This window comes from Atractosteus spatula, chromosome 19, assembly GCF_055471065.1.
Source record: "Atractosteus spatula isolate fAtrSpa1 chromosome 19, fAtrSpa1.hap1, whole genome shotgun sequence".
Classification (NCBI taxonomy): Eukaryota; Metazoa; Chordata; class Actinopteri; order Semionotiformes; family Lepisosteidae; genus Atractosteus; species Atractosteus spatula.
Window position 1 is genome coordinate 8,939,174 of NC_142724.1, and position 25,307 is coordinate 8,964,480.

General features: G+C 36.1%; 2 protein-coding genes across 2 annotated transcripts in view; one reads left to right on the plus strand and one right to left on the minus strand.

Annotated features, from left to right (window-relative positions):
* Positions 1 to 22,852, plus strand: part of sycp2 (synaptonemal complex protein 2) — a 31,080-nt gene extending 8,228 nt beyond the window's left edge. Inside the window, exons 15-44 of the mRNA XM_088937750.1 lie at positions 360 to 428; positions 1,048 to 1,206; positions 1,342 to 1,444; positions 1,941 to 2,101; positions 2,184 to 2,255; positions 2,339 to 2,417; positions 2,504 to 2,561; positions 2,723 to 2,871; positions 3,171 to 3,595; positions 4,145 to 4,257; positions 4,390 to 4,426; positions 5,563 to 5,645; positions 5,865 to 5,910; positions 6,019 to 6,062; positions 6,502 to 6,559; positions 6,805 to 6,979; positions 7,620 to 7,678; positions 7,888 to 8,043; positions 8,507 to 8,660; positions 9,189 to 9,454; positions 10,209 to 10,394; positions 12,255 to 12,312; positions 12,584 to 12,751; positions 17,460 to 17,587; positions 18,168 to 18,262; positions 18,749 to 18,848; positions 19,103 to 19,161; positions 20,911 to 20,989; positions 22,385 to 22,441; positions 22,717 to 22,852. Coding sequence (XP_088793876.1) covers positions 360 to 428; positions 1,048 to 1,206; positions 1,342 to 1,444; positions 1,941 to 2,101; positions 2,184 to 2,255; positions 2,339 to 2,417; positions 2,504 to 2,561; positions 2,723 to 2,871; positions 3,171 to 3,595; positions 4,145 to 4,257; positions 4,390 to 4,426; positions 5,563 to 5,645; positions 5,865 to 5,910; positions 6,019 to 6,062; positions 6,502 to 6,559; positions 6,805 to 6,979; positions 7,620 to 7,678; positions 7,888 to 8,043; positions 8,507 to 8,660; positions 9,189 to 9,454; positions 10,209 to 10,394; positions 12,255 to 12,312; positions 12,584 to 12,751; positions 17,460 to 17,587; positions 18,168 to 18,262; positions 18,749 to 18,848; positions 19,103 to 19,161; positions 20,911 to 20,989; positions 22,385 to 22,441; positions 22,717 to 22,788 — 3,468 coding nt within the window. The 3' untranslated portion in view covers positions 22,789 to 22,852. The remainder of the gene's footprint in view (positions 1 to 359; positions 429 to 1,047; positions 1,207 to 1,341; positions 1,445 to 1,940; positions 2,102 to 2,183; positions 2,256 to 2,338; positions 2,418 to 2,503; positions 2,562 to 2,722; positions 2,872 to 3,170; positions 3,596 to 4,144; positions 4,258 to 4,389; positions 4,427 to 5,562; positions 5,646 to 5,864; positions 5,911 to 6,018; positions 6,063 to 6,501; positions 6,560 to 6,804; positions 6,980 to 7,619; positions 7,679 to 7,887; positions 8,044 to 8,506; positions 8,661 to 9,188; positions 9,455 to 10,208; positions 10,395 to 12,254; positions 12,313 to 12,583; positions 12,752 to 17,459; positions 17,588 to 18,167; positions 18,263 to 18,748; positions 18,849 to 19,102; positions 19,162 to 20,910; positions 20,990 to 22,384; positions 22,442 to 22,716) is intronic.
* Positions 22,853 to 24,247: 1,395 nt separating this feature from the next.
* Positions 24,248 to 25,307, minus strand: part of LOC148818025 (phosphatase and actin regulator 3-like) — a 52,668-nt gene continuing 51,608 nt past the window's right edge. The window contains exon 13 of the mRNA XM_088937550.1: positions 24,248 to 24,778. Within this exon, the coding sequence (XP_088793676.1) occupies positions 24,763 to 24,778 (16 nt within the window). The 3' untranslated portion in view covers positions 24,248 to 24,762. The remainder of the gene's footprint in view (positions 24,779 to 25,307) is intronic.

Below are 25,307 nucleotides of genomic sequence, written 5' to 3' on the forward strand. Positions count from 1 at the left end.
TTTTTCACTTTTGATCCGTTATTTCTTAAATTGAGTAAGCCAATACTGCTTTAACTCCTCACATATAAATTAATAATAGTCATTATCCCTGAATAACATCATAATATTTTGGCAATTCACCAGACCTGCTTTACATATCCCTGTATATGGGAGAGTGTTGATAAATGCAAAGTATTTTGTTTCCACCACAAGAATAAGTGTTATCTGAATGATAGGGTTAGTACCCCTTTTTCAATTATATCATTAAATGTTAAGAGCCATTATATATTTTTCTAATTAATCTATTGTTAAAACTTATAGTTGTGCTTCTGTGGACCAAATCAAATGCACTTTTCCTTTAACTTTAAATTATCTTGCAGAGAAGTGTTGGAAAATGTTCTGTAGTGAAAACAATTGTGCACTACATTGAGACTGAAGATGGTTCTCAGGTCTGTAAAGCTTTTACCTGTTCAGAAATAAAATGTCCTCAGAAATAATGTTCTACATGCATGATTAAAAATAACAATTGTTTGAATGTGTTGGCTGGATTAAAATGTGGGTGATTCATAAGCATTTATTTGTGCACTACATCAGCTTTCTAGTAGTTTTCTAGACAGCACTGTAAAGAAAACAATTGAATTATAAAAGTTGTCACATACAAGACAGTTATGTAGAAAGGGGTTGTTAGTACTGTATGTTACTCAATAGTATAGTAAATGTTCTTAGTCAAATATTTATGTCAGCCCTGACTCAATTGCTTCAGCACTAGCAATCTCAAACCACAGCTGGTCAGGGATTTAGAAGTGTACATGTTCTCTTTGATGTTTATTGAACAATGAGGTAATCAAGTAATAGTATTTAAATTATTGAAAGTGATGAGTTCTTTGAACCCAACACCTTACATTTATTCTTCCCCAGAATAAGCCTACAAGATGTGGGACAGTAAAATAACTAGCCTACACATTCATATAAGAATTCGTACCCAGTATTGTGCTTTATACAGTATGGATCATTTTCATCGCATCCATCTTAAAAGAGGATTCCTTTCAGTTTATATTTAAATTTCAGGTTTTAGTTCCTGAAAGCCAAGTCTCACAAACTCTTAGTACAGTGCAAAGGCCAATGGAGAATGAGAATAAAATCACACAGCTGCCTCCACATTCAATAGCATCGGAAGAGAGATCTCAGAGAGTCCGAAGTACTAAATCGCCACAACACACAGTCCAGGTGAGTGTTAATCAACACTGAAGACATTTCTCACCTGTTTTGAATTGAAAGTACATGTCACCGAGGACAATGTAGTCTCAGTGAAAGTGCAGCTTTGCCTTGAAGTCTAAGAGAAAAGACGGAATTTTCTTTCAGTCCAGCACTCCTATGAGGTGGAAGGTGTCTGAGGCCAGCTCTATTATATCATATGCCGGTGACCGGGCAACCAGAAGTCCAGTATCAACAGTTGTGGCAACCCGTAGGTTTTTCACAAGGTTTTGCTGTTCTTTAAAAGCTATTTAAAAAAAATTAGCATTACATTACCAAAATGTATAATGCCAGTTGCTTCTTGTTTAAAGAGTCTTTATTTTAAATTGCACTATACAGTACAGCAATTAGTTCTTCATTTATTTATTAGTCTTACTCTTTATTTGGATTTATATAATTTTTATTAATGTACAAGGCCTGGCATATAAATTATTAAACGTATTTAAGGTACTATTCTGAGGTATTGTACTGTGTCCATCAGACAATTAATTTGAGCTCCTAATGGCATATTGGAATTCCACTGTTTCTGGTAAATGAACATTGTGGATACTCTGAGAATTGTACTTTGTTGATTTTGAAAATTAACCCTAAATTATATATTAAAAAAATAAATTTATCATAAAAGCTTCGTCAAAGTGTGCTTAATGTAGTTTTCTGTAGTTTATTTTTCTGTAGCAAGTATGATTGTATTATTTATTTCCCTGCAGCTACAGCATCGAAGGACAAGGTTAAACCAGCACTGCAGCTGATTGGTTCATCAAAAATAAACAAAGGATACAGCATCAATGAGCTGATCACCACAACCCCTTCCAGACAGCCTTCAGTGGGCAAACCTAGTACCGGAAAAGATATACAAGATCTTGGCAAGGTCAGTTATGGTCCTTCTGCAAACAGATCGGTCTTAACACCTTGAAGGTCATTATTAGAGCTGAGCTTCTTTTTCTCTTCAGAGCACCACCACAGCTTTGGAGAACAGCAAACGTGGCTCAGAGAGAGCAAGCTCGACTCAGAAATTCCTCAAGGCATGAGTATAAGTTATGTGAACTGCATATGTTTCAGATCTTCTTCTAATGTTCATATTAATGTTGCTCTATTTTCCTTTCAGCATATACCTGTAACCAAAGTTGTTGAAATGGTGCAAGAAGACAAAGATGATGTCAAGGTTACAGAGGAAGAATATATTGGTACAAAAGTGTTTTTCTTGCTTAAAAAGTCTGGTTGTACACCTTTTGTATTTATCCGATTAAGATTTTCTCTTTTTATCTTTCAGATGATATGATGAATGTTGTGCCTGACACTCAACCTTTTATTAAAAAAGACAAGCCTCTGTAAGTTATAGTCAAAAGTTTAAAAAAATTTAAAGATTGAAGGACTTAAAACTGAATTTATAAAAGCTACACTGTTGATCTGTGTTGTTTTTAATATGCAATATTATATCTTGAGTATTTTATTTTTCACAATGATAGTGAGGATAGTCTGTTTTTTTAAGGTTGTCTGACCCTGTATTCAGTGTTTCAAGGGAGAGAAATATTATATCCAGAAAGATGTCCGAGGGTGTATCACCAGCTTTTAATAGAGTATCATCATCATTTAGGATAAAGGATCAAAATGATTCCTCATTGTGTGTCCTTAAACAAGGTACCGTTTTATTGTTCTTAAAGGCAGGCTTGTGTATTTTGTTTCACAGTTATTGATACAATTAATTAGTTTCCATGTATATATAGGGTATACTTAGAAGTGTGAATTAGCCATTTTTATTCATAAAAAGCTTTAAAAATTTAAAATGAATGTTTATTTTTTAGCAAAGCCAAAGCATATATTTTGAAACCCACATCCAAAGTTCAGATACAACCTGAAAAGGAAGCCTTTTATCTCAGGTCTTGTTTTCCACAGCACCAGGTCATAAAAAGGAAACTTCTTTTCTTGAACACCTTTAGATCAGGCTCAACAGCTGGAATTCTCAATGAAAAAACCACCTTCTTCAACAAAGCATGGCTTGACAGAGACAAACTACAAAGACCTACAGAAACAGGTGACCGAGAAGCTGGAGAGGTTACTCAAAGAGAAGAACCAGAGAGCTGGAGACAGATGTCTGGAAGTGAATGGCACTCAGGTGCACAGAGAGCAGCCAGCAGAGAGGGGAGCCAGAGTGAAGGCAGCTCAAGCACAGGAGAAGGATCACAGCAGTGCAGAAGCACGTACCAAACCTTCCTTCCCAGCTCCAGTGAAGCAGGCTGAGAAAGCAGCACCTGTGCTGGACAGAAAGCCAAGCACATTTAGCAAGGACTCCTCATTCCGAAAACAGGAGAGTTCACAGTCGACGAAGGAAACTGAAGTTTCTGAGAGGAAGACAGATCAGAGAGTGAGAGTTTTCACGATCTCAGTTTACAATCTCTAAAATGATATCAAGGATGGCATGGATGTGCAGTGGTTAGCATGGTTAGCTGGACACTGGGTTTAATTCTGGACCTGGGGTGCTATTTGTGTGGAGGCTGTATGTGTGCTTGTTGGGGTTTGTGTGTGTGTGTGAGTTTGTGTCTGTCTGTGTCTTGCGATGGACTGGTGTCCCATCCAGGGTGTGCACTGCCTTGCTCCAGTCGCTTGCCAGGATAGACTCTGGTTACCCCACAGCCCTGAATTGGATGAAGCTGTTAGAAAATGGATGGAGGAACAGTTATATTGGCCTGTTTATTTTAAAGGGTTTTCATTTAATCTTTAAATTTAAAATTTAAAATTTAAACTTAATCTTTAGGGATGTATTTGTTAAATTGCTTTTAACACACTTAACAAATCAGCAAACCTTATGACTCAACCTAAGATTTCAGTTTTCTTTCAGACACTAGCCATCGAAGAAGCCTAGAAAACATCTGTTCCATGGTAATTTTTCAGACTTACTATTTTGTGCTTATAGAAAACCATCTCAGTGATGAAAAGATGCATTGATGTCACAGAAACAACAACGTCCATTTCAGGAAAGTGCAGAACTGTGACAGGACAAGGGTTAGATACCTCTGTTCAGAAAAGGTAATGCACATAAGATGAGCATTATTAAATCTGTACATAGTATGTTAAGAAAACAATCTTTTTCCATCTTCTGAAAGAAGTCTTAGTTTAAATATGCCAAACCTATTTTAAATATATTATTGTATTTTTTAGATCTCACCTGGAAAAATCTTGGTCATTTTCATTCACAGTAAGTATTGTGAAGTGTGGTATTATTTGTGTATATAGGGGTTCAAGCATATATAGGGGTCCTTACCATATCAGCTCTTAAAAAGCTTTAAAGCCTTTGCTGTATGTATCATGTTAAATCAACCACCTGACATCCTAAAACTGAATTGAGAATATACTGAGATATAATTCACAACATTCCTTGGCATACACTGTATGCTGGTAAACTGAATACAACATCATATCATGTGAAAAGATGATCCTCATTTTCATCCAGTACAGGTTATTGATTTAACTCATGTCATGTCAGCAGACCAAGTTCAGTGATACAAGTTCAAGTTCCTCCAGCAAAATTTTTCTCCAAAAAATATTTAATTTTTTTCTTCCTCTCCCTAACAGCTTCCTCAATGCTCCTTTGATCATTTAAAGACCCAGAGTGCCGTTTCCTTCCCCTAAATATCTGAGTAGGGTGTTTTCCAGTTTTTCGCATTCCGTTGATTGCTTTCTGATCTCTGGAGAGCCAGGGTTCCCTGGGACTTGGAGTTATTTAACCTTCAAGCAGGCTCTCCATAGATCCATTTCCTTTCAGCTTAGTCTTTAAGTTTTCTAATACTGTACCAGTTAGCATTATTAACAGTTTTCTATTACCCTGCTTCTCAGTGTGTTACATGTTTATGTGTTTGTTGGGTAGTTAATTCATGATAAACGAGACTGAAAAATAACTCGTTAATGTTTTACGCTTGTGGAATTGGAAAAAGACTGCAAAATAATTCAATATTCCCATTCTTTTGTGAGTAGGATATTTACTTGATATCCAGTGTTTCAATAAGATTTACATTTTTACATTTTTTAGCCTTTAACTATTTTTATTGTTTATCTATGCTCTATTCTTATTAATGTATCTAAGTTCATGTATTATTCACCATTCATCAGTTTATTTATTCAGCATATGCCATGACTCTTAATATATTTAATATGCCTTTAATAGCCAAAGGTCATGTCTGATTTACTGCTGGTAGTGTACCTATCCTGCCATTTATACTGAATACAGCACAGTTTCTAAAACATTTGTGAAACGATTCATATCTCTTAAGTAGTTTTTGCTCTCTTTGAATTGACCCTTATTTATTGTATTTTTATTAATTGTTTTTCTTATAGGAAAAGGGCATTTTGGGAAGCCCAGGATTAATGAAATCATCTTCTCATTCCAAGCAAACTAAGAAAACTGCAGTGCCCCCTGAGTAATATCTCATTGAAATATCTACCAATCATGTCTGTTTTGAATGCTTCTCTTAAATTATTGCTAACTGTCCCTGTGTTTATTTTTGAAACACATCAGAAATCTTACAACACATAAATGAAACTTAAATTGAGCTTTAATTTTCATGTGTTTTATTGTGACCATGTTTGTAAGTGTTTTTCCTTAAACAATTATGATGTTTTTTCCAATGTTTTCATAGGGATGACATTTACAGCTTCAGGGATGACCCAATAGTAAAACGTGGGGTAGGAAGCGTCTATTGCTATTGTTTCTTACTTACATCTAGTTATTGTATCACTAAATGTCATGAGTGGTGACAATTTCTGTTCATTAAACCTTATTTTAATATTTAGGAAGGAGAGAGAACGCTGCCAAAAAAATCAGAGACAAAGAAAAGGTATGAGCACACTCCATTACGAAGGTCCTGTTTGACTACTGAGTATCAAGCAGCCCTTCTCTCCTTCATAAACTTCTCTGCATTGAGATCTTTTGATACATCTCAAGATACACCCTGTACACTGTAAAGGAGCAAGGTTTTGAAAAGTTTAATTTGCTAAAATAATGATAGATTTTGAATGAGACATACAACAAAAGCTTTGTATGTAAGAGCTTAGAAGATAGTTAAAACACCCTGTAGTGTGAATGCATATTGTTTACATTTGATTTTGAATATGAATATCATAGTTTTATTTCTTAATTTGAAAGGTTTCTATTTTTAACATAATTGCACATATTCACAGGTACATTGTTTGTTATTGTATTTCAATTGAAATTGATACACTGCTATTTATTAGCTTCTGAACCTGCTTGTTTTAATAAGAGATTTATTCTGATAGGGAAACTGAAGACTCTAGGAACAAATTCTGCCCACTGGAGAAAAGTAAAGAAAAAAAGGTACAAAAACAATCAAAAACTGATAGTCATAGCCAAATGTTCTCAATTCTTGTTCTTAAAATACTAAGGTCTATTTATTTGAATCATGTACTGTATGTAGAGGACTCAGGTACTTAAGTCTTTAATAGACTACAGACTTTCCATCACATGCTTTGACCTCTACATTTAGGAATCTGAAATGAAGTAAATGTACACTTTGAAGTGTTGCTTGAAGTGAAGTCTCTCTTCATTTAATTTCCTTGTAGCCCAGAGGCTGTCGTGTGAAGAAGCACCTGTTCAGTGACACAGACACAGACCGCAGGACAGAAGACAGCCGGACAGACATCAGCTGGCTGAGGGAGTCCAGCAGACGGCCCAAGCCCAAAGTGAAGAACTACAGCAGACATCCCTGGGTCAAGCCACTCTTAAACCCTCAGACCTGTACGACTCTGCTTATACTGATCATATACTGACTTTAGGACTGTCTCAGATCTAATACCTCACCTTTCCTGTTTTAGGACAATTCATTAAAACCGCTTTCCTTTTTTAAATGCAGTTAATATTCAATATCAAAATTTTGTTAAATTCACTCAGACTGAGCTATTTTTGTCTTTGATTACCCTTTATGTTCCTTGCTAAATCTTGGGAGACCCTGCTGAAATGGCAGTAGGGTAGTACTTTAGGATGTGGTGCGATCTGGTCTGTACATCATAGAAATGAAAAACCCCAAAGGGGAAATAAGATATAAACATAGATGGAATGAACATAATCTGTTCAGTTCTTATAAAAGGATATGAAATTGGTGTTTTAAACGCAGTAGGGTTGACCTTAGTATTTTTTTCAGAATAAGTTTACAAGATAAACACAGGGACATATCTGGAAATGTGTCAGTTTTTCACTTTAATCATAAAAACAATGTAGAAATTCTGTAATTATGTAATAATTTAGTTAAACATAATGTAGAAATAAAATTATCCTAAATTTGATTCAAATAAAAATGTATTATTGATACCTGTATTTCCTAAACAAAAAGACTACAAGTAAAATTAGATCATTTATAACAGATGATTGTTTTTTGTAGATGAATCTCCTGATTTAACTCCATGTATTAAAAAGCCCTTGAAGGATAAACCCAGGAAGGTAAGAGAATAAATTTCTAAATGTCTTAGAATAAACGGGCCTCTTCACATTTCTAAGACAAGTTGAGCATACAAATGGAAAACAGTGTGAATCTCAAGTAAGGAATAGACTGATACAAACATATAGACCTACGTTCTTAGTATGTTAGTAGGTCATTTTTTGTGAGTGTGAGTAACCTGATGTTTACTGGAGTGTGTTTATATCTACAGAAAAGTCGAAAGGAAACTGTGCAGAATTCACAGATAGTGCCAAACAGGCAGTCTGGAAGACCACAGAGAGCAGCTGCCCAGAATCAAAATTACAAGGATCCTTCTGAATCAGACACCATGAGTGAGTCTCAAGGAGAGGAAGAGGCTGTCAGAAAGGTATCCTGTTCAGTACATAGAATCCAGATGTGAATGCTTTAACAGGACAATGTTTCTGGTCATTGAGGACAAAGCTTGTTGCAGTATTTACCAAAAATGGAAACAGAATAGAGACTCATGGTATCAATTTAAATGCATGTATCTTTAAATGTTTGGCTGTTGCTTTTATCCAACTTTTGCATACATTTATATAGCTAAGTGATTTTCTAGAACAATTCAGGTTAATTGCTTTGTTCAAAGATAGAACAGCAGCATCTCACATAGGATTTGAACCCACAACCTTTGCTGTAGGAGGCAAGAGTCCTACCCACTACTCCACACTATCCTTTAGTAGTCCTTGCTCTAGATCTTAAGAATTCAAACAGTATTACTTGCCAAAGTTCCCCCACTCCAACAGCTCTAAAACTTACTGTAAATTCAAGTATGTGGGATGCTTAATCTATTTTCCCCAATGTGGTTCCAGCCCATCCAGCAGCAAGTGAACAGAAATATGACAAAGAAAGTAAAGACTGTTCCCCCACTAGAGAAGAGCATGGAACAGAAAGAGTTCCAGGACACATTGGCCCCTTCCTTCTCTTCCCTGTCTTCCCCACCTCTGTCCATTGAGAAGATGCGATGTGAGTGTAACACCCTTCAATGCAACAGGACTGTTCCTATACAGCTTTTACTCTCATTTCACAGTACTGGAGCATGGGTCAGTCAGTTAATATCTACAGGCATGCCGCATTACTACTGTACCATCAACAAGTCACTGACTCTGCTCCTGATGGTTACAGACATGGCAATACATTGTAATATAAATATAATTCAATGTCTCTCATTTCACATTGGTTTTGATGGCAGGCTCACGTGTTGAAAATATTGGATTTATGAAAACCTTGTTTACCCTCACATAATTCAATGTTCGTTTTAGAATGGTCAAGGTTTGGATCTAGTGAAAGAAGTTAGAAGGTACTGTATGGTTACTGGGCTCTGCGAAGTCACTCCTGTTGTAAAGACTGTAGTAGTGTTTGTGTGTTCTGCATACTGAACATAGGAGTTTTCTCCAGAAACAGGAAAGCTGGAACACACGTTTATGATTTGTCATGCTGGAGATTTCTTGTAGTTTAATTTTAATTATTTACAATTATGTATTTGTTTTACAGGTGTAGATAAGTCAGTGGACAAGTCAGTGGTATTTACAGGGTCCCCTATTCCCCCTCTTTCTACATGCACATTTACTACTTTATACTCATCGCCTGAGAAGATGCCAGAGCCTCACAAAGGAATACACCCCAGACCATTTTATAGGGCAGATAAAAACAGAGAGAAGGCACCACCCCAGCCATTGAACACACCAGTGGTCAAGTCTTTAAACTACACTTATCAGGAACCTGATAATGGCTGGCTGGAATTCAGCACAATCTCAGGGGTATGATTTTGCTTTATTAGGCAGTAAATCGGTAAATTATGTTTTTTTTAATAGAAGTTCAAGAAAAGTTCAAATTCTAATATATCTGCTACCATGTGTTGATATATTTCCTGGCTGCACACAACTCTGTGCACACCCCAACTTCACCATAGCAGCTGCCTCCCTGGTTCATTCCTCATTAATGAGGGGGGTTGTGACACTGTTGATCTCCAGCTATTGCTATCATTTCGTCAGCCAGGGGAGCTAAAGCCAAAATATTAAATACACTTTCCCCTTATATTTGTCAGCTTGTTTCATCATTATTAGAATTTGACTGAACCACTGAATTAATAAGAGACAAAATACCACTATGAAACCTGGAGATTCAGGTGTCGTTATAATCCATTATTAATTTAGTTCATGCAATCACCTATGGTACATTCAGTTAATTTAAATGCATTCACATATACTGTTTAATTAGGAACAAGTAAAGGTTTATTCCATGCTGAAAGAAAAGAAACGCAGCATTTCAGCTGTGGAGCCTTCTTTGAGTGTGTGCTTGAGCTACTGTTTAATTATTATTACAAAATAGTTGTTTTTCCAAGTAAGTATTGGATGACAGCTCCATATATATGGACTCTTTAAAAATACTGCAAGAATACAAAGGACATACTTGTGATTTCAAATAAACTTTCATTAAGGTTTAATATTACTTAACTAATGAATGATCTCTGAAGACTTACATCTTTCTGTGTACATTTCTTAAACTCTATAGCCAGTTTTAGCTGCAGAAGATGATGGACAAAGTGAAGAGGAAGTCACTCAGCCTGCTGGGGAGTGCAAGGACAGTCAAGACCTGCCTATGTCTTTTGAAAAGGAGTCCGTCCTCTCAATCAGAACAAATAGCAGATCCTCAGGGAAATCTCTCACTGACAAAGACGCGCTGAGTAGTGGAATAGATGTATGTATTCAAACAGATACAAAAACCTACAGATATTGCTGGTGAAGAAAAATAAAGTTTAATAATGTTTAGAATTTAGATTTCAAATGTATTATCCATAGTTTTAACTTAAACTTATGAAATGTTATTAAAGAACATTGTTTTCAGCTTGCTAAACAGCTAAAACAGGAGTCATTTTTAGCCAAAGAAAACCTAGCAAAATGTCATAGTTTGCAGAAATAATTTATGCTCACTCTTAATGGAAAATGGTGTTGCCTTCTAAGGTGTAATTTTCAACTTTTGCTACTAGGTCTGTCTCCAGTCATTTTTAAGTAACACAGGAGGAAGAATAATTTCATCTTTGTGTTTAATTTTAGCTTTAATGGACTTTATATTTTTATAAGAACTCAGATATTTTCCACCCAGATAAACATCAATCTCCTTTCATCTCTTATTAAAAACAGAATGAGTTGCTAGCAGTAATGATGCCTTCCAGGCATGTTTCTTTTGTAATGTCATATTAAACAATGTGGCAATAAGATTCTTAGAAGTTTACACAATGTTCTGATGAATATCACTGTAGCCATCTGTTACATAAGAACAGGATTAAAAAAAATGAAAGCCTACTGTACATAGATGATGCCTTAGGATAATATCTGAGAGGTCTGTGTTAACTAGCTGGGTTTTAAAGTGTAGATGTTTGTGGTAAAGGCCATGTATTGACAAAAGAACACAATGTCTATCAACTGGCCATCTTGGTTAGTACAGAATCTATACTGTTATTGTATTGTATCACCCATTTCACCATACTGCCATGTAACATCAGTTGGCATTACAGGTTGTGCTTTGTGAAACAGGTGATGATCTAATGTAGGCATACAGAGCATCCTTTTGCAACTTGTTTGTTTTAAGTCTGAAGCAGCTTTAGGTGTTGATACATTTTACCAAGTTTAATTCAGTCGGTACAACAAATCCCAACAGTTTTTATTTTTAGAATAAATGGTGATCACCATATTTTTATTTTATTTTCGCTATGATACCTACACTATTGGCATCATGGAGCATATACAGTATCACCAAGAAAACAAATATGTAATCAGATAGCCACCCTGGTTTATGTAAGGACTGTATTTCACAATAGTATTATATACTTATGCTAGAAACAGACCTTCAAAAAGTAGTTTTTGAAGAAGTGCAGTTAGCTGGAAGAACTGCATTTGTTACAAATTTAATGCATGAGCTTAGTGGGAAACATTTTGCTGTTGCCATAGACAAAATAATTCAGTGTTAAAATAGTTCATTTAGTGTTTCTAGGGTGTTAAACCATTTTTTATTTGTTATAAGAAAAATAAGTGGTATGCCCATCCACTGATAAATAAATAAAGATACAGCCCCTCCTCCCCCAGGATGCACTTTGTTTTTTTTTTTACAAAAGTAAAAGCTCCAAGCTCCAGAAACGTGCAGTACTGGCCGATACACATCTGATGTTTGATACTTAGTGCTCGGTGAAAAAAACTAAACAAACTACATTAAACAGATACGTCTTATGTTTATTGATGCCCTGGTTTCCTCCAACAGTCCCTTCCAAAGTAAATATTAATAGATCCTGCCTTGCACCCCTTGCCCGCTTATCCATCACTGTAGCCAGAATTTTTGAACATCCGTTATTTCAGGGGTTATTGTTCATAGTGCCTTCTGCATGATGTTTAATTGTTTTTTTTAAGTACAGTAAGAAGCCAGTTTCTCAATGTTTCTTAGATTTATAGGCAAAAATACATATTGCATCTAAAATATATGGTTTAGTAAATTCATAACAAATACTGTATACAGGTGTTAAAATGATTAATTTACTCATAAATAACATTTTTTGTTTTGTTACAGAATAAATCTTGTTCACCAAGACTTCAAAACAGTGCGCAACTGAAAGTTCTTATGTCAGGTAAAACCATCCAGTTCATTGCATGATTGAATCAACATATGTATAGCAAGAATTGAGCTTAATTGAATTTCAAGTCTGCTCTAGTGTTCACTTCTATGTGGTTAGTGTTTCTTCAGTGACTGCTTACCTAATGTGAAATGTATTTCTTCCTAAAGGGACATTAGTCCTTAATTTGTGCTCAGACCTGCCAGGTTGTGTTAATATCTTTGGCTACACACATAAAACGGCTGGTGCCAAGTCCGACAGTTTTGTTTTCTTGTCCTATTTGCAGGCCCTTCAGTGACCCCCTGTACTACCCTGAAGCGACTTCATGCAAACCAGAGCACAAGTGGCTCTGAGGAGGAGGATGAAGAAGAAACCAGACGGAAGGAGCCGGAAATCAAGATAAGGCCCACAAAGCTCTTCAAATCAGCGGATGCAGACCACTGGGCTCAGAATGGTATGTTGCAGAAAAATGTTTTTAAATGGAAAAAGAAAACAGAACCCTCCCTCCTGTATCACTGAAGAAACATGTTGCTGGGAAAGGGTTATACATTTAACAGAATATTTCCCAAGAGGCCTGAAGAACAGTGACCATTTTTAACGAGCGTCTTTTCCCTGGAAAGAGGGAGAAAAATAGAAATGCAGATATGACTTTTTTCCCCAGAAACCAAATACAGTTATTAAGTATATACAGTATGACAGCCAAACTTCTAGAGCCTGAATTACTGTGGGCTTTCCGGTCAGAAACCTTTCTGCTCAGTTGATACAAACCTGTTTAAAGTACTTTCTCACAAAAATCATAAGCACTGACTTCATTCCCTGACAATAAGACTAATTACAAGAGACCTGGTAAAAAAATAAATAAATCATGCTTTTATATCTGAGCTAGAAACACTTTTTATATAGATTGCTGCAAACATTAAAACAGTGTACTGTTTTACTGTACAAGAGAGATGTATACAGTAAATACAGTATACTTTTATTTGAGGACTACTAGCAGGACCCCCTGCTATATTTTTTTTCTTGTTTGAGTAATTCTTCAAAGAAAACCCCGTTACTCTCTCCTTTAAAACAGTGGTCTCTCTATATGACCTAAATTCACCAGTAGAGGGTGTCTGTGAATAAGGGTTAGTTGTGATAGCACACTTGTCTTAAGACTTAGGCAGACACATAGCTCTGTATGCATAGCACAATGGCCCATGGGTCTAGAGCTTATCCTGATTTCCATGGTGTTAAGCAAACAGAGAGCACGTGACCCTACTCTCCCTCTGGACGGGATACCAGGCCAATGCAGAGCTACCCCAGCAAGCACTGGTCTACATCCATACAGCTGGGTGGATTTATGCAATCAAAGTACTGTGCTCAAGATACGACAGCAGAATCTACAGCAGACACTTGAACCTTCATCCACCAGTGATTTACCCATGATGCTACACTGCCCCCCCCTTAATGCAACACCACAAATAATTACCATCTGAAGGGAAATGGTTGTAATCGGTAAAAATATAAAATACATTAGATTTCAGCTTCATTTAGTGTGGCCAGACAAAACAAGCAATGAAACAGCTGTAAATGATATGACATCACATATAACTAAAATACATCAGTTTTTAAGAAGTGGAGAGAGTTCTAAGGCCTCATTTGTTTATGTTTTGGAAACTTAATGCAAAACTATTATGAATTAAACATTTTTTATTATTTCTCCACTTATTTGTGAATTAAATTCATTAGAATACAAAGTGAATTGTAATTACTGTTCTGGGGTTGCACACAGGTCAGATGTAGGACTCAGCCAGCTGAAAGTAAAAGAACTGGAAGCTTAAAAATGTGTCGAGGCAATGTCTTCAGAACGCACTTCTCGTTTCGTAATTAGGTCAGGCCACACAGTTTATACAATCGTGCTAACAGATTTTTACATTTGTCCTCAACACTAGATGGCTTACAATCCCTGTCTTTTCGGTCTACCCTTCTTAAAAACATTTATGTTCACACATCAGGGGTGTGTCCCACTTTTAATTTACGTGACATTATCATTGTTAACTGGAGACTGACACCCAAATATGAATAAAATGACATTGTAATTCTAGTTATACTCTGTATATATCTACCTGTAAAGTTTAATGCAGGCCTGGTTTGTCAAGTGGAAGACAGAGTGGAAGACCCACAGCTGTGTGGAGACAGAACAAGAGGAGAGGACAAAGAGCAGCCACTACTGAGCACAGAGCACTCTTTGAAATGCTAGAGATTGGCACAACAGTAGTTTAACATACAGTATATCTCTTTTCTCTCTAACAGCACGATATATACAAGATATATATATATATAACAGCAATATATATGTACAAGAGACGGATGAAATTGATATTAGTGTTTTAACTAATATTTCTTAGCCACAGTAAAAAGAGACATGATGGAGTCATTGGACCTGAACGGTTTTTAAAAAATTAAAAATAACACAACAGCACATCATAGGAACAAATTGATATAACTTGTCTCTCATTTGCTTGCACAGAAAATAACCACTGCAACAACATTACAAAATAGTGATGTTTTTTAAAGATAGACAGACATCTAACAATTCTGGAGATAACGATGAAAGAAAAACTTGCATTACTTTCAGAGCAGCTCTATTGAATAATGCCTAGAAGCTGGGTTCTAAAAGTGCTGTCCTTTTTATTCCTGTTTTCAGATTAGTATTATTGTTACATTTGTCTGCACTCATGCAGTATGTACTGCCAAGAATCAATATACTCTTCATTTATGTTTATCACTGTAATAGTTTGTAAAGAAGAAGAAAAAGTTCTACATGGTCAAAATCCTATAAGAAGATCATAACATTTAACATGCTGTTCCTGTATAACTATTCAAATAATATGCACACATTAAATATAATATATATGAAAATATTTGACTTTCAATCAGCAGTGTGAAAATCTTAAGATTATTAGTATGTCTTATGTGAAATGCTTGTTAGTTGTGCACCAGTATGAAAAGAGCTTTCTATTCTGGCACATGAGTGGGTGTGTATTCAAAAAGGCTTATAAAACAGGACAGTTTCACCCTGGAGATATTTTTAATCATAAGCAAATATGACTCCAAGAACACCAAAATATTAACATCATTCTGGGACTGTATTAAAGGGAAATTTGTCACTAAACAATCTTTACAAAGGGACAAATACAAACTGTATTTAGGATTATGAATTTCAAGGAGCTTTGTAAAAATGTACTTTAATATGTCATGGAATTACATGAAACTGCTTTTGTGCCACAGATTATTCAACACATCTAAAGAATAATTTGTTACTTGGAACTTTAAAATATGATATTTTCTAGAGACCTTTTCAAAATTCTACCCAAACCTTCAGTAATATTAATGATGTGTCAATTTTGCTAGTCCTGGGTTGTGTTTCAACTTGGAACACCTTTTATGCAGAGTTTACATGTTCTGTGTCCAAGTTGTGTTTTCTCCTGGTGCATGGGCATCCTCCCTGGCTAGATTAACAGATGTTTCCAAATTGTGTTTGCATGTGATCTGGGATAGACTAGTGTCCCGTGCACACTGTAGTCCCATCTTCACCTCTACACCTCCAGGCTGCCATGACTTTACCGGGGATACTTTTAATAATATAAGAAAGGTTACTTACAAAGAGGAGGCCATCCATCCAATCTTGACCATTTGTCAGTCTGTAGCTAACTGATGCAAGGATCTCATCCAGACACTTCTAGAAAGAAGCCAGGTTATATGCTTCAAAAATACAATAAGGTAGTTTAATCCAAATCTCTACACCCCTTTAAGTAAAGAAGAGCCCCCTGTTCTTGATTTTAATCTTGATGTGCTTGATCATGCACTTCCACTTCTACTTGTTTCCACTTTACCCTTAATTTCAGATAATGGATGGACAGATGGGGTGGAGACCTGTTCATATTCAATCTGACATTTTTAAAGTATAACAATGAGTTCTCCATTAAGTTTATTGATCTATTGTAAATATTGCTAAAATACCAGTCTATTAAGTCCTTATTTTCAAGTTGCTGACTTCATGTTGTACAACTACTTTTAATGGCTTTAATACCAATTAAATTGTAATCTTCTAGAAGCTTTACCATGAATATACACTTTAAGATGTACATTCACAGACAAAAACCTTGTTACTGAATATACATTTTTTTCTAAAGTTACTATAGAGGGACTATGACACCACTAGCTCTTCTTCTCTTATAGTGCTCACTGACAGCATGCCCTTCTTTCTACATTTTAAGTGCCCTTCCATTTTCTCTCAAGGTCCCTCTCTATTTCTCATCCTGTGCTACTCTTCACCCAACTGATCCCATTTGACCAGGCACGCCTCTCTTTAACAGAAACTGGCATCCCTGACACACAGCAGCTGTAGTTCACCTTTTCCTTCACTTTCTCCTTCCCTTCTTTCCCTCCTCATCTGCTACAGCTCATAGGGTGTACCTGAACCTCAGCCTGTGCTTTTAGACTCTTATGAAATGCACGCTGTGCCTGTTGAACCCTAACACTGACTGAATTCTTTCTAACCCAACTGGTCTTATAAGCCTTCTAATTACTTAGAGGTGTGAATAATTGCACAGAGAGCCTATCCTGACAGCGATTTCCCTCCTGTGGAATTCCATTCCTGCTGAATGCTCTAGACTTACTCTGTGCAGCTGTGTCTAATTGTGCTAATTTTCCAATTACTGGGTTATCACCTTGGCTCAAGGTCCTACCATTGGGTGTAGGTTTGAGCTGGTGGGTTCCTCAGAGAGAAACATCTCTCTACATCACAAGGCCCATGCCTTTTATATTATTAGAACTGCTTTTTTTATAATAAATAAATAATAAAATATAAATCTTATAATGCTTGACATTATGACATGAAAATCAAATAAATATATTTTGATCTCATAATAACCTGAACATATGCACAGTGCTCTACCTTCACTGAGAGACCCTGCTGTGGTATCTTGAGCAAGGTCATTTAGCTGGATTGCTGTAAAATACCCAAGCTGTGTCAGTGGGAGCAAATACAGATCTCTTTGAATAAAACTGTCATCCAAATAAAAAAAGTAATAATTTTAGTAATAATTCATTAGGGAGAGGATGTAATGACTCTAAGAAGAGATCTCTATTTCATACTGGCAACCTCTTCTGCATTGCAGACTTAGAGTTGCAGTCCACCACCTTCTCCCACACAGTCTCAACTCCGGACTTCTCCACCTGGAGCATGAGTCTGGACCAGGACATGATGTGTCAGAAGTTCACTACAAAGCAGAAGACAAAACTTCAGGTAGAACTGAAAGAGGGGGCAAAATGTATCAGTACATTCTCTCCTTTTTTAAATATACAGAGGATATTAAAGATATAAGACGTATAGCAATAATCTTGAATAACATACTCAACATTGCTGCCCTGCCTGCAGTACTGGAAATGTTATAGGTGTTTTTGTATACTCACTTTGAAAACCAGTTTCCACCAACCCAGGTAAAGTTCTTCAGCTGTGCTTTAGCAAGCCAAGCAGTTGAGCGTGATGTGGGAAGTATGTGAGGATCTTTTAACTAGCGCATGCATTAAAAAACAATATACAATTAAATGCATTTAATAATATTAGATAGACAATAGCGGCTTCTTAACGTTTTTCACTAAGGCAGAAGCCATTCAATTATTTACAGAATATAAAGAAATATTGAAATCCAATCCATGAATCCACAATAAAGTGTGAAAATACAAAATGGATACTTCAAAGAGAAAGCCAGCTTTTAGCATCAGATCTGTAATCAGTCACAGACAGGAATAACCCCTGGCCTAATTTCTATGCTGATACACTAGAATAAGATTGTTTTTCTCAGTGAGGCTGTGTCTTTTTTCAGAATCGTTCCAAGAAAATGGATTATTTTGCTAGGCAGTCTCTGAAAACTGTCCAGCAGCATGTTTCCTCAGTCCATGTCCAGGTTAAGCAGCACAGGTCAGTGAGATTCTCTCCGATCACTGCTTTTCATTTAGGACATCAAGGCAGGAGACATCTTGTCTCTCTGTGTTTCTATTCTCATGTTAAATTGCAGGTTTCCAGGTACTGAATTATTAATAGATTTGGTTCAATAAAGAAACAGTCTTAGATGTGAACCAGAAACAGGTTCAAAGGTTCAAAGATGATCAGTCATCTAAACATGTTTCTGTAATTAAACCAAATATAGATATTAAATCCACAGACATCTCCCCAGTTGTGTAAATTATAGTCTTCTGAAAGTCTTAGTTGTACATAAATCCAGGTGTAAGAATTCAATAATCTATTAAAGTTCTTTACAAGTTTTGCACAGTTCAAGACCTTTTCTTTGAAAACACGGTCTGGAACATTAAAGTGTGGTTTGGAAATAATCTGCGGACCTAACAGCACGCTATTCCATTCCCATAGTGTCTCATTCTCATTTCTCAATCTCTTGATTTTACACAGGTTCCGCAATCTGGATAGATTCAGAGACACAATCTTAGAAGAACTCAATGACTTTGAAAAGGATGTCTCAACTTTAAAAAATATGGAGAAAGACCTAACAGTAAGCAATCCAGTATAATTAGTATGGTTTCCATTTTTCTCTTAAAACGGTCCTTTTGAGGAAAACATTTCAGGAATAGGTAAAGCTAAAATTCATTCATCGGGCACTAATTGTAATAATAATTAATAATTGCTCACACTTACTGTATAAGGGGTTTTGGATGTCAGATTATTTTATAATGAAATGTTGTTTGTGTTTTTAGGTTTATATACTGTATAAAGTCTGATACAGATGTGCTTTTTTCTTTTCTTCAGAATTTCTGGAAGAAACAGTCTCAGGTATTATGTACCTATCAGGAACAAGAACAAAAAAGGTATGTTTTATTTGAATCAAGCACAAACAATAAAATAGACCTTCCTTCTGAATTTGAACTGAGCAAGCAGGTGGTGTTTTTTAGAGACAGACTGGGCAGTACATCTCATTGTATTAGTACATACAGACAGGGTGATCTAAAGTAAAATTCCTGTCAAATACTAAAAGGGAAAAAAACTTGTAACAGATGTTGCAAAATCTTGTACTATTAACATCGAACACAATCATGTTGTAGACAAATAAATAATATTTGTGTAATAAACATGGTAATCTAGACTCACCTTGTAAATATCCATAGTAGAAGCAGAGATGTACTGTATACAGTATATAAAGTGAGCACATTTCTGTTTTTAGCTATCCGAACCACTTTCTGTTTCCTGTGTACACAACAGTATATGCAATGTCGTGCAAAATATCACAGGTTTTTAGTCCTAGGATGTATTTATTAGGTCTTTGATGACAAGATATGTATACAGTATTATGGCATATGCATTATATTTGTGATCACTGTCATGATAGAATGTTTTTCTCCATGAGATCATTTCCAAATGGAAAGGCATCGCATCTTGGCATCTACTTGTATTTTCCTACTGTTCTTACATCTTTTTCTGACTCCAAAAGCAGAATTAAATCTCTATATGATCACAGTTTCACCATGGACTTCACTTTTGGCATTATTTTCTTTTTGTTTTATAATATTCAGTTAACTCTTTTGCAAAGGAATTGGTGTAATCTAAAGGTGTTTTAATTCTAATGCTTGATCGTTAGCTTAGAATTACCTCATACTACCACGAGAGATTGAAAATCATTTTTAGAGTCCTTTCAAATGCAAATAATCCGACCTTTGCACAAGTCAGTGAAGTGTGAGGTGCTGGAGGGAGGCACGTTTGGCACAGAGGCAGCTTGACTTGGCCTTCCTGCCAGCCCCAGCGCTTTGTGAAGGCTAGCTCAAGGTCAGGATTCCCTCTGTTCTGCCACCCTGCATCTGTGGGGGAGGACAACGTGAAAATAAGACCAGAAGGGCACCTGTTCCTGTGGTCTAATTCACCTACTGATCAGCACACAAATTCCCTGTTTATATATAATACCAATCCTTAGTCACCCCTCTGTAGCAAAATGGGGAAATATTGCTGCAGTCAGGGTGATCATCATTACATCATTGTACATCATTGACATTTACTGTACATGTCTGCAGCATTTCACTTGCTCTGTGCTGTAGTAATGTGCCTTGAATTGTGCTGTTGAAAGGATTATCTTCAGACACATGCTGTCTTGTTTCCTTTGTGACCATTTCAGTTGCATTGACAAAAACAACAAGCTGCTAGATTTTAATATTTGATTGTGTGAATTCTTGTTTCCATCTAAAATGTGATTGAAATAATTGTATATTTTATGATTTATGATTATAGTTTATGATTATACAATTGAGGGTGTAGAGGTGTTATCACTCTGTTTAGTGGTGTTGTCACTAAGTATAGGCTTTGCACCATGGCAAAGATTTAGCTATATACATAATGTATTTAAATGAATGTGTAGACAAACAAGCAAAATTATTTTATATATTTTCAAACTAAATTTAAAATCATCTGCTGTTCTGATGTTGGGTAGCTTTCATAGAAAAAAGTAAAACTGACACTTAAGCCTCAGAAAAAAAGACCATTGTCTTTCTTGTTACTTTTAACCAGACAATAAAAATTATAAATAACATGAAATTACTGAAAATTAAATGTATTTTCCGTTGCTTTTGCAGAATTCATCTTCTGAAGAGTTCATTTAAAACAAATGTAGCTAACAGCCAGGAGTATGAGGAAAGAATTTTAACGACAGAGGTTTGTTAAAAGATTATTTCAGTGCAAAAAACAGAAACAAAATGCCCCAGTCTGTATCTACATTTGACAAAAAAACTGTTAAAAATAATTTCACTGCTCAAGAATGAAAGAAACTTATCATGTTTTTAACATTTCTATGAGCATTACTAATAGGCTCCAGTTCCCTCGTGACCCTGTCAGATGCTTGTTACAGTTCTGTTTTCCTGCTCCATGCTGACTACATGAGTGTGATTGTTAGCTTTTCTGTCAGGTATTAGGAATAGGTTTGTAGCAGACAGCCCTCTATTAGTCACACTCATACTTAGCTCTCTAGCCACTTTCCAAAGTCAGGTCTTTAAATGCATATAAGAAAAGAAACTCCAAATTGTGCTGACAAGTGGGATCTTTGAAACCGTAAACACAAGAAATGAATTTATTATTAAGGACTGCACCAACTGCAAAATTTTAATTAGTTTGCTCTAGGCAGTGAAAGTCTTAAGTCCCATAGCTGGTTTCAGAGCCCAGATTAAAAGATTAAAGGGGATTATTTTGATCAAATATCATTTAGTTGGCATGAAAATGCATATCACATATACAGCTAATTACATCTGCAGTCCATCACAGACATCAAGAGGGAAAAAGAGTAGAAGAATACCCTATCTATTGTTTTTACTGACAGTGTTTATATAGACATGTTCTGGCAACAATGCCTACATTAATTAAAACCTTGGTATACAGTGTAATGAGAATAAAGGTGGTGGCTCTATTAGAAACATAACCTAACACAGATGTAACTGTTTTTCTCCATTTAACAGAGAAGATCTGTGGATGCCTCTTATAGACAGGGCATTTCAACAGTGCAGTTGATATTACTGATAAATGTCCAGAAATAATCACGTTCTTGTTTTGAAACCTATAAAAGGCTGTGAAAAGATCACTTTAATGTCAAAAATTATTTTTTGAAGACATCATATTCCATATGCTAAATAAATGTTATACTGCATCGTTACAGATAGTAAACCTTGTTAAAAATATAACAAAGTGGAGATCTGCATCAGTGTGCAAGACGCAAAAAAACTAGCTGAGGTTAATTCCACACAGGAAAGTAGAAACGAAAAAAATTGCAGCTGTGGAATCCTCTTCATAGGGCACACACGAAGACACAGCTGCAATACTTTTTTCAATACTTAAAGTAGAGTGTGGAACCTCTACTTTATTCTTAAGAAAAGACGTTCTTTTTCAATTTAGAGAGATTTTTCCATTCAGTCTGCAGTTTTAGTGCCAAATTCACACCTCAGCTTCCTGATGTTATTAACAGATATTGTTGAGTTCAGTATGATAAATCTCACTAGCTTCCACAAGATCTAACCTTCTGTTGGAAAAGTAAAAATGTGAGAAAATATTGTTTTTTTGCAGATGCATTTGTTGAGGAAGGACATTAAATTAATCCAGGACCGACTTCTCAAGGAAATGGTAAGTTGGACAGTGTAAAGTTCTGCAATTCTCTAGTCCTGCATTTGCTGTTACACTATTTGGTGCATTATTGGATTTTTCCCATGATGAAATGGCATGTTCAGGGGTCCTCACAGATGTTTAATACTTTATAATTGTGTATTTTACTGTGGAATTGCTTAGTTCTTATACACTGTGACTGTTTTCTGCTATTATCTATTTGGTGACTTTTGTAGCTTTTTCTGCCTCCAGCTGTGATTTCAGTAGTTAATGTATTTTGCTTTCTTTACTCACAGCACCAAGAGGAGCTCCTCAGTGTTCACAGGGGACTGCAAGCACTGTTTTTCCCAGAAACAAGTAAATTCTAAGACCAGAGTCAGATACTTCTGAGCCCTCTTTAATTATTTGTTTTCATGTTATTTTTTAACTTCAGTAGACATATATGTTCTGTTGGCTAACAGCAATTTTTGATTATTTAAGTGGTGAATTTTATGTGGATTCCAGTGTTCAGCTTCACATAATTTTTAATATATCCTTGGTGATTGATTAATTCAGGTTTAACTATTTGAACCAGAAATCAAACAATTCGATTTTTGTAGCATTTATGAAAAATGTTTGTTCAAATGTTCTTATACTTTTAGCTAATTTTGACTACAGTTTTTTCCGTTTTTTCTCCTTTAATAAATATGTTTCCATAATAACAGTATTTTTTTCTAGAAAAGACAGAAACTTGAAATTGCTAGTACATTTCTTTTTTTCTAAATTCCTTAACATCAAACAGATGTGCATCTGATCCTATAGATAGCACTGCAAGGATGTACAGTTACCCTAGAAATGTTACACTCCCACACTGTCAAGGGACTGAAAGATGCAACTAATGTTTGACGGTAAAATGCCCTTTTTATTTAGGCCTTCAAGGTCCACAGAAACGTTCTCTTCCAATTTACCACCTACGCTGTGTTTGAGGTGCAAGGAACTTGGTTTTGCATTTTCTAATTTTATTGTCCTGAGGGGACAATGACACTGCCACAGTGACAGCTTATGTAACGCTGCTGGCATTACAAATGAGGCGAGTCAGGATCACCCTCCCACAAGGCCATGTATGAAACAGTATACCGCACTGCACAGAAAGGATTTACTTGGCCACATTTCTACACAGTTTCAGTTCTAGTACAAGAGTTCCTAAGTCCTTCACCCCAGCTTCTGCTTTTTGTATTGTCTTCTGGCATCCGTCTTAAATTTGTTTTGATTACCGTAACTGAAAGTTTTCTGTGCAAAGGAGACAAAGGTTGCTTAACACGCAAAGAAACACAAAATTCCATCTCCAGGCAGTCCCCAGTCTGTGTACTTCACACACATCCATCCACCTATTTTCTAACAGCTTTGTCCAGTACAGTGTCTTAGGAGAGCCAGAGCCTATCCCAGCAAACAAAGCGCGCAAGGCAGCATACACCCTGGACAAGTGCTGATCCATCGCAGGGCACACACAGACACACATACAAAGAAGACAAAGCCTACTTGGTTATGTCATGTCTTTAGAGTGCAGAAAAATTCAGAGCACCCATAGGAAACTCACACGAACATGTAGAGAACATACTAACTCCAAAAAGAGAGCACCCCAGGAATTAAACCCACAGCCCTAGCAGTGCGAGGCAGCAATGTTAACCCCTGTGCACCCTGCTGCTCTGTTCATACTGTACACTTGCTTTTCCCTAATACAACAGCTACACTGCATTACATGAATTCACCACACTCTGCTTGGAGTTGGACTGAGTAACACTTGCGTTCGAAAACACAAAGTAAAGAAAATGACGAAAGAGCAATTTCTTTTTAAAAAAAATTTGAAACTTGTATTGTGCAGACAATAAATAGTGCTTACAAAGGGATTTTTGTGATAAGACATGGATTCCTGCTCAGAAGGACATTTATACAGTTGAGATATGAAACTTGTAGATTTGTGAGCTCCCACAATCCATGAGTTGTGACTGGCATTATGCTGTAGGAAAAATGAAGCTGGTCACATGCACAACTCCCCACTGGTATTGATAGTCTGCCTTTCAAAAGCATTTAAAAAATGTCTTAGAAACGAACAAGAAAAAGGGCCCTCCATTCTCTCCTCTCCTCTTCAACAACATCAGAGATGTGTGGCCAGAGTTCAGAGTACCCAGCGTGGGCTTCACCACTCCATGCCCACCAGTAGTGCCCACTGTAGAGACATGGCCTCCAGGGTTCAGAGCCCAAATATCAGGACACCTAGGTGCTGGGCAAAGGCATTTGAAGAATCCTCTCAAGGTCTTCATTGACAGAACCGGTTTCAGCAATTCTTCATAGAAGAAACCCTGCTATGGTCTGTGGAACCTGGAATATAAGGAAGGTAAGACAATAACCAATTATATCCTGCATTGAGAATTTCATGGGATATTATTTTAATAGTCAATTTCATCTTGACCTGCTATTTCTCTAGGAAAACTACTCTGCTGCTAAAGAACATGCCTCTAGATTTTATGTTAAGGTATTTTTTATAGTGCAAATTATTTAAAAAGCGATTCTGCACGACTACCACCTTATACACCTTTAAAAACAGTTTAGCATCTTTAGATATGTATGTATCTTTAGCATACTTGCTACTCATTTTCAATTTTTTTCATTTCTACAGTAAAAAACCTTTTTTATAAAAAAATACATGCAGCTCCCTTAGTCATAAATCAATTCAAAACTGCCTGAAATATATTGATTTGGAAAGTCCTATTTAGCTGTATGTTCTTATTTTAGCAGGGAAAATATACAGTAAGAGCACAAGAACAAAAGCAGCACTGAATCATAATTACGTATCTCTATTCAGCCCAATGAATGCTCACAATCCAATCCTTCTTGAGACTGTTGGCCC